General features: G+C 40.6%; 1 protein-coding gene across 1 annotated transcript in view; it reads left to right on the forward strand.

Moving 5' to 3' along the window:
- The first annotated feature begins 4,038 nt into the window (after positions 1-4,038).
- LOC124280027 (protein PALS1-like) overlaps positions 4,039-13,714 on the forward strand; it is a 68,635-nt gene continuing 58,959 nt past the window's right edge. Inside the window, 2 exon segments of the mRNA XM_046715906.1 lie at positions 4,039-4,117; positions 9,039-9,148. Of these exon segments, the coding sequence (XP_046571862.1) occupies positions 4,054-4,117; positions 9,039-9,148 (174 nt within the window). The 5' untranslated portion in view covers positions 4,039-4,053.

The following is a 13,714-nucleotide window of genomic DNA, read 5'->3' on the forward strand; positions in this document are numbered from 1 at the left end:
CTCTGAAAGTGGTCGGCTCTAATGCTGGAGACTGGATTTTGTGGGTAGTTATTTTGAGTGGCTTGAAGCATCATCCTTTGTCAACAGCACCACAAATTGGACAGCAATGTCTGACTGGAAGTTTTACCCTTTTGTGCATATGTCGGCATGAATAGCATTGACTGGAGTGTGAAGACATTATTCTGTAGTGTGAAAGCAATTTGTTCCTTGCCATAATTGATGAAAAGAAATTACCTTCGCTGGTGTGTCAGCTATATTGGTTGTGGAAGGAACCACTTTGTGATCTTCTTCATCCTGGACATCATCAAACTTGTCTGTCTACGTGCTTTCTGGGAAATAGTCTACGATTACATAAACACTTGACTCCATCTTCCTGAGTGCTAGAAGCTAAATCAGCCCTTCAAGATATTAAGAATATAGGCCAAATAAACATTGAAATGTTATTGGATTAAGCATGTGTTAGGCTAACATATTATCTATGCAATCATGTTATGCACAAAATATTTCTCTATCTTATCTTTTTCTGTGATGTTGATTTACAGCTAGCTAAATTTGCTTATTTTTATCAATTTTCATCATATTAAATCCAGATGTTCAAATCATGATTCTGGGCTAAATGTACATTCAAAATTCAGTTTCGTTACTATGCACCAGTTCCTGATCATCTTATCTGGTTAAAATTAACACATTTCACGATCTGACTGAACACAACAAAGTAATCAAGTGAATGATTAAATTTTTATATGTACAGACTATACCTTAATGTGAAATAATGTTAAGCATGTAAGCATCTTCTCAGAACAAAGGTCTACCAGTTAAGAAATCTTATCTAGTCACGAAAACACTCACTTGATAAAGGTACCGGTACCAGCATCTGTGCTGAGCCATCACGATGAAAGAGTGAAAGAAGTCCATAAGCCAGCTCAGTATTCCTGGAAAATTATGTTGAAAAAAAACTAAATTGATGATGTAATATGTCTGAATCTTTAGTTGCCGTTACTCAGCAACCTTGCAGGCTCTGATGCTGTGGGGTATTTACTATTTATGAGATGATCAAAAGATGTTTTCAAGAAAGATGAAACCACAGTTAGTGCCTGTGGACATGATTGCTGGTAATTTTGTGCTCTACTACCGTTCATTTGCATCAGTTCAGCCCTGATTGGAAGAGGGCCTCGTTACTTCATACTTTACAGAGGAAAGCATTAAGACGCAATCAGCTGTGAATTTTCCATCTGACTAGTGACAGAATGGTGATTCTATTTACATGATTACCTATCTTCCTGCTCGCAGTATGTGAAGTGGAGATCGGGAATCTGTCACCAGGGGCGAATGCACCATGCTATGAACTGAGAATGTAAAGGGATCCGTATTTGAAAAAAATCCTTATGAAGTTTTTATTTTTGTTAAAGAAGGAAAGTTGCTCCTGAAAATCAAGCACGGAAAGGCTGGGAAAGTTGCTGATAAAGTAGGAAGATTTAGTCGAGGTTCATTTAAATACTTCTGCTTAACTGTGCTTAAGCACCAGCATGAGCAATTTTCAAGCTCTTTGTAAACATGAGTGCTCTGTAATCCCTAGCATTTAGCCTTCAGACAACTGTTTTATGTTGTTCAAAATTGTCCATGTTAATGAATATTTGGATTTTTTTCTGAAGCAAGTTCTGTGTGTGCTGTGGAATACTTTTTGCTGAGGGCTAGAGAAATGCCTTTCAAAATGTTAATTCATTGCCGCACATAAAATATTAGGATAGAAATAGATGGTGAATGTTTTGCTGCAAGATACATTTGTCTCTCTTATGTCATAGGAGGTGAAAATCTGCATGGGTCATAAATAGAACTAAATCCATCAGGATTGTTCATAACTCAGATCAAACTGACATGTGAACAAAGCAAAGCGTTTCATATTACTTTATTAAGTGAACCTAGAGTAATGTCTGTCAGTATAAAGCGAAATTCTTTCTCATTGTCCAGTTTCAGCTGTGATGATGAATGTTTAAAGTAGACATTGATAAGAAACAAAAAGCAAGACCTTCCTCCCTCTACTTCAAAACACACACACACACACACACACACACACACACACACCCCGACAAATCAACATCACCGACTCTTAATTGGATCCCATGATGCACATGGTAGCAAAACGGCAACCATAGACAGTTGGCGGAAAACTCACACTTCAGCAACATTGTTTTTGCCTTGTTAGTTTTTGGCAATGGATCTGAAGACGGCCATGTTAATACTAACGGGAGCTGTGTAAATCTATGGTGAGCAGGCAGTAATTGACTTCTCCTGCAGGAGATACAGCCACTCTCATATCACACAGGATATTTACCTGAATTGTGTTTATGAACCACCACCTGGTTCTAATCACTGGGCTGTAATATATTGTAGATGTTCAAATGTGAGCCCTGATTGGTTGACATAAGCCTACAACCTTGGCGAGTGTTTTGTCATTGGATCGTTTCATTTGGTGGTAACTAAAAGCAGCAGCAATACTGACTATTGTGGAATAACTATTTTCCTGGGCTATAACTGCAGTATTGACCACTGTGGTATAACCATCTCACTGAAATATTGCTTCAGTACTGACCACTGGGGTATAATTATTTTCCTTGGATATATTGACCACTAAGGAAGAACCATTTTCCTTAAGGATATATCTGCAGTATTGACCACTCAGGAATAACCATTTTCCTTAGGGATATAACTGCAGTATTGACCACTGTGGTATAACTCTTTCCCTTGGATTAATGGAAATACTGACCACTAAGGTACGCACCATCTCTGGACAACTGGTGTAACAGTATGTCACTGGGACTATTATACTGACCACTATGGTATAACCAATTCACTGGATTAATATCTACAATACTGACCACTTTGGTATAACCAATTCACTGGATTAATATCTACAATACTGACCACTTTGGTGGTCATGCAGCTGAAGAAGATTTTCAGATTAGGAGTAACCGATCCCGGATTTGTGATATCGCTGTGTATGTTTAGATAAATGAAAGTTGCAAATTCCCAGAGAACCACCATCCAACATACAGCACACTCAACGCTGTCCAAGATCCAGTTCATGTTCTCACAGGAAATTACTTTTCATCCCTGAGAAGAGCTTCTGATTGTTTAGTTTTGAAGTTCAGTTTATTTGACAAGAAACAAAAATAATAACCTACAACTCTGGCAACATATCTGGCAAAGACAGGAACAAGATTATTTCCTGTCAGTCCTTGTGGTTTAAATTAGCCAATATTATTTTTTGTCTGTTGTGTTTATTTTGAGCTGTGAAGAAACACTGTAAGATGCGGCACATCAATGACTGGATTTCCATGCCACTGAGACGTTACACAAGCTCATGCATAGGAATTATTTTTTGTTAGTGTCAGCACAGAGATTGCAGGATCAGTAATTCACCTGCTAACACCGAGGGACCCTGTGCCCACAACCATTCAGCCTGCCCACAATCATCTAGCTTGTCCACTTGATTGTACAACTATGATGTCATCAAACATTGACACAACCACAGGATAACATTGAATAATCTTGAGCTTCGGCACGAATCCGTCAGCTGTTTGCCTTGTAAGTAAAAGTGAGTTTTATTGACAGTTTCCGTGAACTTTATCGGGTCTTGTGGAATTACCAGACACTGATGAAAATCCACCTGAGGATAGCCGTTAACGCTCCAGAGGGCTCGTGACTGCCCATTTAGTCGGTGGATTGATAGATTTTTGATTTGTGGAAATATAAAGATATTAGTGTTGACACATTGATGTCGAAGTGGGACCTCTGGATGTTAATTCACAGGAACAAGGAACAGTGGCATAGTGAACGCTGATTGCTTCATTCGCAGTGTACTGGGTTCTCCTGTAGTCCGGTAATGGATCTTAATTCTAATTAAACTTCGGTATGGGTAATTGATAAGCTGGTGCTCTGTGGACTTGTGATTGATGTGGTAACTCACCACTCTGGTAACAAGCAGTCCCCACTCTCGTCGTTGTCTCTCTGCTTCCTGTGGCTGAGCTGTTCAGGGGTAATATTGGTAACACCATGGATCTCAAAGGATACGTTATACTGTTGGTTGAGACCAAAGAAAACAAGATCAAACTGTTTGGTGAGTATTGTATTATTCATTCACTTTGTGTCTGGATTAATAAGGGCCTCAGATTATACATTTTGAAATATTTAGAAAAAAGAACATTTCAATAATGTTGATAAGTTTAAAATTTATTACTACTTAATGAAAATGTATGATATAGTGTGATTTTGTGTAATAATTCCTGCCCAACACTAAGTGGGCTACTTCTCTATTCATCAGAAGGACAAAAGTGACTTTTGGGTTTATAAGTCACTTCCCTTGGTTGTGCCAGGATCTGATGGTCATGTGTATGAATTTCAGTTTTGCCTTAGTAATGATCCTTGGCGTGTCATATTTGTATAGCATAAGACTTTCCTACCTTAGAGGAAATATGTATATGTTCGGAATCCCCTCACAGTTTCTACAGACTCACTTACCTACTGTACTCGCTCTATTTATAAGAACCTAGACAAGATTGTCAGGAATGCTGTTCACAGTTATTAAAGTTTCACTACAAATGAGATTAGATTGTTTGATCGTGAGACGTGCTGACACTCAAGGAAACTATTTGATTAGAGAACACCAAGTTGGTATTAATAATTCAATTCAGAGTACTCTTCAGTGAGTTCTACAAAGGTTTGTGTGATGTAGTGGTTATTTAAATCTTTACACACAAGGGTGCTAGACAAGTTATTGCAGCATCATTACTTAATTGGGATGTTGGGGTAGCCTAATGGTTAAAGCCTTCCTTCGTCATGCCGAAGACCCAGGTTTGGTTCCCTTCATGGATACAATGTGTGAAGTCCATTTCTGGTGTCCCCTGCTGTGATATTGCTCGTATATTGCTAAAAGCAGCATAAAACCATACTCACTCATTACTTAAATACTATAGGGGTAGCCTAATGGTTAAGGCATTTAAGGTTTTTCTCATCAAAATGAAGGGTTGTGTTTGTTCCCCACAGAGGTACAATATATGAAGCTTATTTCTGGCGTCACTTGACATAATATTGCTGGAATATTGCTAAAAGCTGAGTAAAATCATACACACTCACTATCTCAGTATCATGCTTAATTTGACCTAATAAAGTGTGCACTAAATAGTGGTTCACTGTTTTGGCTATATCCACTTCATATGTGATAAATAATTCTACCTTGTAATTACCTTTTAACCTTTGTACCGGTAAATATGTTTTTGCTTCCCCCGAGCTAAACACCAGGGCCTATATTTTCGAAGCTCTCTTAGCGCTAAGATAGTCATAAGTTAATGTTAATGTATGGCACTTACAACTATCTTAGCGATAAGATAGCTTCGAAAATCTAGGCCCAGGCCTTTAGTTGCAAGGTTTCTTGGATGAGATTTCACCCAGAATAGCTGTGGATTTCTTCCTCTACCTAACCAAATATGAGCGTTAATCAACATCACTGTATGTCAGTGTTAATGTTTCTATCTAAAGAGTGAAATGTTTGAATTTGTCCAAAATGTTTTGGTGCTTATTCCTCAGTCATTATCAGCAATGGCGTAAACAATGAAAAATCAGAGACAAATAGGAATTTTAAAAAATCTATTCATTGTTAAATAAAACTGAATTTAAAAAAGTGTTTGGGAATAGTTCGGGTTTGGCTGTCATTTTGGGTGTGGTTTAGGTGATAATGTGAAAAATCAACACAGGAATTTAGAAATGCAATGACAACACTATTGTATATGTTGGCAATGCACTTTTGAAAGTATGTAAAATGTATTTCCTATGTAATATTTCCTATTAAAGAAATAAACGTGTATTGTCCATGTCATATGAACAGATTATTCTGCAGCAACTTCAGTATATCATTGCAACAATACAGGGCCCTGTTTCACAAAGCTCTCATAAGCCTAATATCTCATAACTTTTCTGGTAGCATTCATATTTCCTATACTGTAACAATGACTTATGATAGTTGTAGCAATGCAAGAGCTTTGTGAATCGGGGCCCTGGAGGATATATGACCAATGATTAGTGCTGTTAATTAGCAATACTGAAAAATGACAGATGATACAAGGTCTAAACTTCTCTACAGTGTCATATCAAGTTGTTATCTTGGAAGTGAAAAACCAGCTATAGCAATTTATACACTGGTTTGAAAAAACTACTATATGCTAACAGTTGATACAATGTCTAAACTTCTCTACAGTGTTATATCAAGTTGCTGTCATGGAAATCAAGTATTGGCTACATGAATGTATACTCTACTTTGAATAAACTGTACCATATGCTAACAGTTGATAATGTATGACCTTCTCTACAGTGTCATGTCAGGTTGCTACCATGGAAGTCAAGTATTGGCTGCACCAATTTATCCACTGTCATACTGACAACCAGCTTGCAACAATGTAACAGACTCCCAACTATCAGGAAAACTCAAAACATCCACCCCAGAGACTGATCAGCATCAATTATCTGCTGAAACTGACTCCTTTCATCATAAAAGGCAAAATAGTGGAGAAAATTATAGGACTGGATCACTGTAAAACAAACATGACACCAGGTGTTCCTGTGTGTTCTTGGAACCATTGTTTCCCCTCACATCAGGTCATTACTCAGTGAGATATCATGACAACAGGTTTTATGTGAGTGGTCTCTAAACACAAATGATGTGCTGTGTGCGTGCAAGGAATTAGTTAACCTTGTTTACAGCTAGCCTTAAACTCGTAGTTTGTCACCTTCTCCACATGATTTATGAGCTTTAACTCACATATAACTAGTTTATTCCGATGTTGTGAAATACCCCTGCTGGGAAAATAAACATGATGTGACTTGTGCCAGATTTTGACCTGAGACTGCAACATATCCCCAATCTATAAGAACATGATATTATATTTTGTTGATTTATTGGAACCTCATCCAATATGTTTCCTCCTGGTGAGTGTCGATGTCTGATCTTGATTGGTGGAATCTTTGAAAGAAATTAACTCTGTATCTGGTTAGTTCAGAAGATTGGCTGAGATCAATATCCTCAAAGTCCCCATAGGGATGGAGAGATTTTAAGGGTGCTTTGGTGAATGCAGTTCAAACACAAGTCCTTGTGAAGAATGGGTAGAATGCATCAGTGATATACTGAGAGAAAGAAATAAAGAATCACAACAAAATTCAAGTGTTCCTTTATATTTTCCAGTTTTCATCACCAGCTTTGAATAGCTGTGGTGATGAAAAAACTGGAAAAGGAAATAAAGGACCAACAAGTACCAATTTTAATGTCTTTTGGTGTGATCCACCTATTTCTTTCTCTGGGTAGATAATGGATGGATTTGAGTTCAGTTCAAAGCTGGTTAATGACATAAGACTTTCAAGTATGGTATTGTAACCCAGGTGTCAGGGGTATGAAACAAGGACTGGTCTGCTTGGTGGTAGTATGTTGTGTCTGAGTTTGGTATCTATGTCAAACTGGCATCAGTCAGGAATAGTATGAGTACACACATGCATGCTCACACTCACACACACACAAGCCTTCAATACCTCATATATATCTCATTGTATAGTTTTCAAAAGGTATCTTGACATCTCATTCTCGTGACATCTCATTCTAACACAGGTTTCCTCTCAGTATCTCATGCTTATCTCATTGTGTAGAGAGGCGATGGCGACGGTGGGGTAGCCTAGTGGTTAAAGCGTTATGCGTCACTTGGTTCGATTCCCCACATGGGTACAATTTGTGAAGCCCATTTCTGGTTCCCCACCGGATATTGCTGGATTATTGCTATAAACGGCCCATACTCAGTCAGTCAGATGCGACTAATGGGATTGGGCGGTCATGCTCACTGACTTGGTTGACACATGTCATCGGTTCCCAATTGTGCAGATCGATGCTCATGCTGTTGATCACTGGATTGTCTGGTCCAGAGTCGATTAGTTACAGACCGCCGCCATATAGCTGGAATATTGCTGAGTTCGGCGTAAAACTAAACTCACTCACTCATTATGTAGATTGTAACATAGGCTGCTACTATCTCTCAACGTCTCATGCTCATCTGGGGCGGTGGGGTAGCCTAGTGGTTAAAGCGTTGGCTCGTCACGCCGAAGACCCGGGTTCGATTCCCCACATGGGCACAATGTGTTAAGCCCATTTCTGGTGTTCCCCGCCGTGATATTGCTGGAATATTACTAAAAGCGGCGTAAAACCAAACTCAGTCAGTCAGTCATGCTCATCTCATTGTGTAGATTCTAATACAGGTGTCCTCTCAGTATCTCATACATATCACATTACATACATTCCATTAAGGCTAACGCTAAATGCTTCAAATGTGTCTCACTGACTGTATCATTTTACAGACTAGTCTTCCAATAACCCATGCTTGTCTCATCGTGTAGATCTAAATACAAGCCAGCTACATTAAACATGGTGTGAGGGAGTAACCTAGTATTTTAGGTGTCATGTTGAAAGCAACTGCCCATTTCATAAATATTTATGGTAGATATAAAATGTAATTGTAAGCAAAATAGTTTATGAGATTTTACTTTAATTGTTGTTGGCAAGTGTATTAACAGTGATTTCTAACCAATTATCCTTGTGGTGGTCAAGGGAGATAACTCCATGGACCCTCCCAACACACTTGTCAAGTTTGTCATTGAGTTCAGCCAGACTCACAGTCCCTGAGCCATATTACGTTTCCCTTCCGTCCAGCCCCTAGCACAATTCAAACACTTTTCATGAAGGAAGCATATTTTATTTAGTTTCAGGATCTCCGAGCTCACTGGGGCTCTTTCTCATTTTAATTATCTGTTCCTACTGCACCTGCTAGTATATTACACTTGTTTAGTTTATCGCATTTAAAAGAGGTGTATTTTTAGTAAGAAAGACAAAGCTGGATGAATGTTGTATTATATTTAATGTTTTATATCAGCAGACGTGTGTGGACACTTCAGTGGACTGTATGCTTGATTGTCTGACATTTTGCTTGAGTTTGATGGTGTCCATGTTGTAGGTTCCCCAGCAGACCGAGCAGAGCTGGAGGTGGGGGATGAGATCATCGAAGTCAACAGCAAGAATGTGGAGAACTGTAGCCACACAGAGGTCATCGCATTCATCCACCAGGTGGGTCTGGCAGATCAGTGTGCAGGGAAGTGGGGTAGAGATGTGGTAGGTGGGGCAGATATGTGGTAGGTGGGGTAGATAGATAGTTGAGGTTAACTGCGAGACTGTCTGACTGTATACATAGCTACTTGTAAGTTGTCACGTTCACTCTGAGGTGGGTCAGTGAGACCAGTAGGTAGATGGGAAGGCTGTATACATAGCCACTCATAAGTCATCATGTTCATCAGATATGCAGGTAGATGATAGGTGGGTGAACATGTAAGTCAGATGGACAGGTAGATGGTAGGTTGGTTAACAGGTAAGTAAGATAGGCAGGTAGTTGGTCAGATAGGCAGGTAGATGGTCAGATAGGCAGGTAGATGGTCAGATAGGCAGGTAGTTGGTCAGATAGGCAGGTAGATGGTCAGATAGGCAGGTAGTTGGTCAGATAGGCAGGTAGATGGTAAGTTGGTTAACATGTAGGTTAGATAGGCTGGTGGGTCAGAAAGGCAGGTAGATGGTAGGTGGGTGAACAGGTGGGTCAGAAAGGCAGGTAGATGGTAGCCGGATCAGATAGGCTGGTGGATGGTAGGTGGATCAGATAGGCAGGTAGATGGTAGCGTGGGTGAACAGGTGGATCAGATGGGCTGGTAGGTGGGTGATATGGGTGAACAGGTGGGTCAGAAGGGCTGGTGGATGGTAGGTGGGTCAGATAGGCTGGTGGATGGTAGGTGGGTGAACAGGTAGGTCAGATAGGCTGGTGGATGATAGGTAGGTCAGATAGGCTGATGGATGATAGTCGGGTGAACAGGTGGGTCAAATAGGCTGGTGGATGATAGGTGAGTGAACAGTAGGGCTGCTCAATATAACCGGTTTAGACATGAAAACGATACGTTTTGCAATACTCGCTGATCGAAAACCGGTATTTTGACATGCATTCGGAAAACCTAGTAACACTCGGAAATCTTCGGATATTTCCGTTTTTTAATTGTTCTTTTCCCTGTTACATTAGTGCCAAATGTTACTTACATTTTTATTTTGTCATGATTTAAAAGTTTTTATTAAAGGTTAATCAATCATAGTGATTTTGTTGTGTTTTTGCTTTATAATCAAGCATTAACTCGATTATAAATAGTTTTTGTTAAAAAAATAATTCTTGCAATATAGTGCAATACATATCGCAATATATGCTTCCGCATCGCAATATATCGCAATATGAAAATTCTCTGCAATAACCACCCCTAGTGAACAGGTAGGTCAGATAGGCTGGTGGATGATAGGTGGGTGAACAGGTGGGTCAGAATAGGCTGGTGGATGGTAGGTGGGTCAGATAGGCTGGTGGATGATAGGTGGGTGAAGATAGGCTGGTGGATGAATAGGCTGGTGGATGGTAGGTGGGTGAATAGGGTCAGAGTCAGATGGGCTGGTGGATGATAGGTGGGTCAGATGGGCTGATAGGTGGAGATAGGCTGGTGGATGGTAGGTGGGTCAGGATAGGCTGGTGGAACAGGGGTGAATCAGATAGGCTGGTGGTGGTGGTGGTGGGTGAACAGGTGATAGTCAGATAGGCTGGTGGGTGGATGGGCTAGGTGGGGTGAATAGGTGAGTCAGATGGCTGGTGGGTGGTGAGGTGGGTCAGATAGGCTGGTGGATGGTAGGTGGGTGAATAGGTGGGTCAGATAGGCTGGTGGATGGTAGGTGGGTGAACAGGTATAGGCTGGTGGATGGTGAACAGGATGGTAGGTGGGTGAACAGGTAGGTCAGATAGGCTGGTGGATGACAGGTGTGTGAACAGGTGGGTCGAATAGGTAGGTGGGTGAACTGGGGTCAGATGGGCTGGTGGATGATAGGTGGGTCAGATAGGCTGGATGGTGATGGTAGGTGGGTGAACAGGTAGGTCAGATAGGCTGGTGGATGAATAGGTGGGCTGAATAGGTGGTGGGTCAGATAGGCTGGTGGATGATAGGTGGGTGAACAGGTGGGTCAGATAGGCTGGTGGATGATAGGTGGGTGAACAGGTAGGAGTCAGAATAGGCTGGTGGATGGTAGGTGGGTGAATAGGTGAGTGATAGGCTGGTGGATGTGGTGGATGAACAGGTGGGTCAGATAGGCTGGTGGATGGTAGGTGGGTGAACAGGTGGGTCAGATAGGCTAGGCTGGTGGATGGTAGGTGGGTGAACAGGTAGATAGGCTGGTGGGTGAATAGGCTGGGCTGGTGGATGGTAGGTGGGTGAATAGGTAGGTCAGATAGGCTGGTGGGTGATAGGTGGGTCAGATAGGCTGGTGGATGGTAGGTGGGTGAACAGGTAGGTCAGATAGGCTGGTGGATGGTAGGTGGGTGAACAGGTGAGTCAGATAGGCTGGTGGGTGAATAGGTAGGTCAGATAGGCTGGTGGGCTGGATGGTAGGTGGGTGAACAGGTGGGTCAGGTGAACAGGTAGGTCATAGGCTGGTGGATGGATGGTAGGTAGGTGGGTGAACAGGTCAGATAGGCTGGTGATGATGATAGGTGGGTGAACAGGTGGTGGGTCATGATGGTGGGTGAATAGGTGGTCAGATAGGCTGGTGGATGATAGGTGGGTCAGATAGGCTGGTGGGTGAACAGGTGGAGTGAGATAGGCTGGTGGATGATAGGTTGGTGGATGATAGGTGGGTGAATAGTGATGATGCAGGTGGGTCAGATAGGCTGGTGGATGTCAGATAGGGTGGTGGATGATAGGTGGAACAGTCAGATAGGCTGGTGGATGGTAGGTGGGTGAACAGGTCAGATAGGCTGGTGGTGAGGTGAGTGGTAGGTGGCTGGTGGATGGTAGGTGGGTCAGATGAGATGGGCTGGTGGGTGATAGGTAGGTCAGATAGGCTGGTGGATGGTAGGTGGGTGAACAGGTAGGTCAGATAGGCTGGTGGATGACAGGTTGGTGAACAGGTAGGTCAGATAGGCTGGTGGATGATAGGTGGGTGAATAGGTAGGTCAGATAAGCTGGTGGATGATAGGTTGGTGAACAGGTAGGTTGGATAGGCTGGTGGATGATAGGTTGGTGAACAGGTAGGTCAGATAGGCTGGTGGATGATAGGTGGGTGACTAGGTGGTCAGTTAGGCTGGTTGATGATAGGTTGGTGAACAGGTGGGTCAGATAGGCTAGGCTGGTGGCTGGTGATAGGTTGGTGAACAGGTAGATAGGATGGTCAGATAGGCTGGTGGATGATAGGTTGGTGAACAGGTAGGTCAGATAGGCTGGTGGATGGTAGAGGATTGGTGGATGGTAGGTGTGTGAACAGGTAGGTCCAGATAGGCTGGTTGACAGGTAGGTTAGGTGGATCATTTGGAAATATACTGGTGGGTGAATAGGTAGGTCAGAGGCAAAAAATAGCAGATATATTTTTGACAGGTTTAGTAATTTGGTGAGGCAAAAGCAGTATATTTTTTACTTGTAATTTTGTGAATTAATTTTTGTAGTTGAACCAGAGAAAGAGTGTGTTAAAATGGTTGAGGAAATGCAACCAAGCTCATTTTTTAAAGTGCACAAAACTTGCAAGAAGCATGACACATTAGAGATAAATGGCTAGCAACGTTCACTTTTAAAGGCGAGATGCTTATCATTTCCACTCAATGCAGTCTTGAGAAGAACAGATGTCAGAAAAATCACCTCTATTCATATACACAAATTTTAGTCAAGTTGATATTTTTCATCAATATTTCATCCTATATTATAATATCAAAATATAGGAAAAAGATAGTTAATTGTTTGATCAGCATTCTAGAAGTTGGTGAGTCAAAAATGAAACATACAACTTTATGGATGACAACTTCTTGTTTATTGCGTTAAGCGATGTTTCAATGTAGATTCTTACATCGTTATCAAGCTAAAACACAATAAACAAGAAGTTCCATAAAGTTGTATATTTCATTATTAAAGATAGTTAACTTTCTAAATTCAATACATCAAGATCTGATGTGTACTGTCTATGAACACAAGTTATTTGAAGTAACAAAATAATAAAAATATAATTCTGAAGACTTAATAGACGAGAACATGTATGGTCATGTTGCTGAAGGACTGAGAGTTAAGCTGTTCACAAAGGGTTAAGTTAATTGTTCTTCTTCATCCAGTAGGGCATGTCACTTGATAGGGAGAGAAGCTTTGTACTCGACTTAAAGAATGTGTTAATACTGGCCCTATGAATGAAGTATTTACAGGTTGTACTATTTTCCTCATCAGGCTTTAGTAGTTTTCCAGTGTTCTTTTCATTAATTCTGATTTATGTAATAATCTTTTTTAAAGCCATCAGAGAACTATCAATGTTGTAACACCTGTTGTAAATATATTTCATTTGTATAATGTCATATTTCAGCTGTGATTAATCTGAGATAATAACCAATTAAAAAAAAATCTGTAACACATTTTTGAATAACTTTTTGTTTGGTTTTGGAGTTTATAACCAATATTCGCAGTAAATGAATGGATATTATGGATTATTCTGTTTAGTTTGTATTATGGGAAATTTAGGCTGTGATTATTTTGAGATAACAACAGATTGAAAAAGATCTTTAGAAAATATTTGATTTTTTTGTCATTGGATTTAGAT

Source organism: Haliotis rubra, unplaced genomic scaffold (assembly GCF_003918875.1).
Source record: "Haliotis rubra isolate DU_JTF1 unplaced genomic scaffold, ASM391887v1 Scf26, whole genome shotgun sequence".
NCBI lineage: Eukaryota > Metazoa > Mollusca > Gastropoda > Lepetellida > Haliotidae > Haliotis > Haliotis rubra.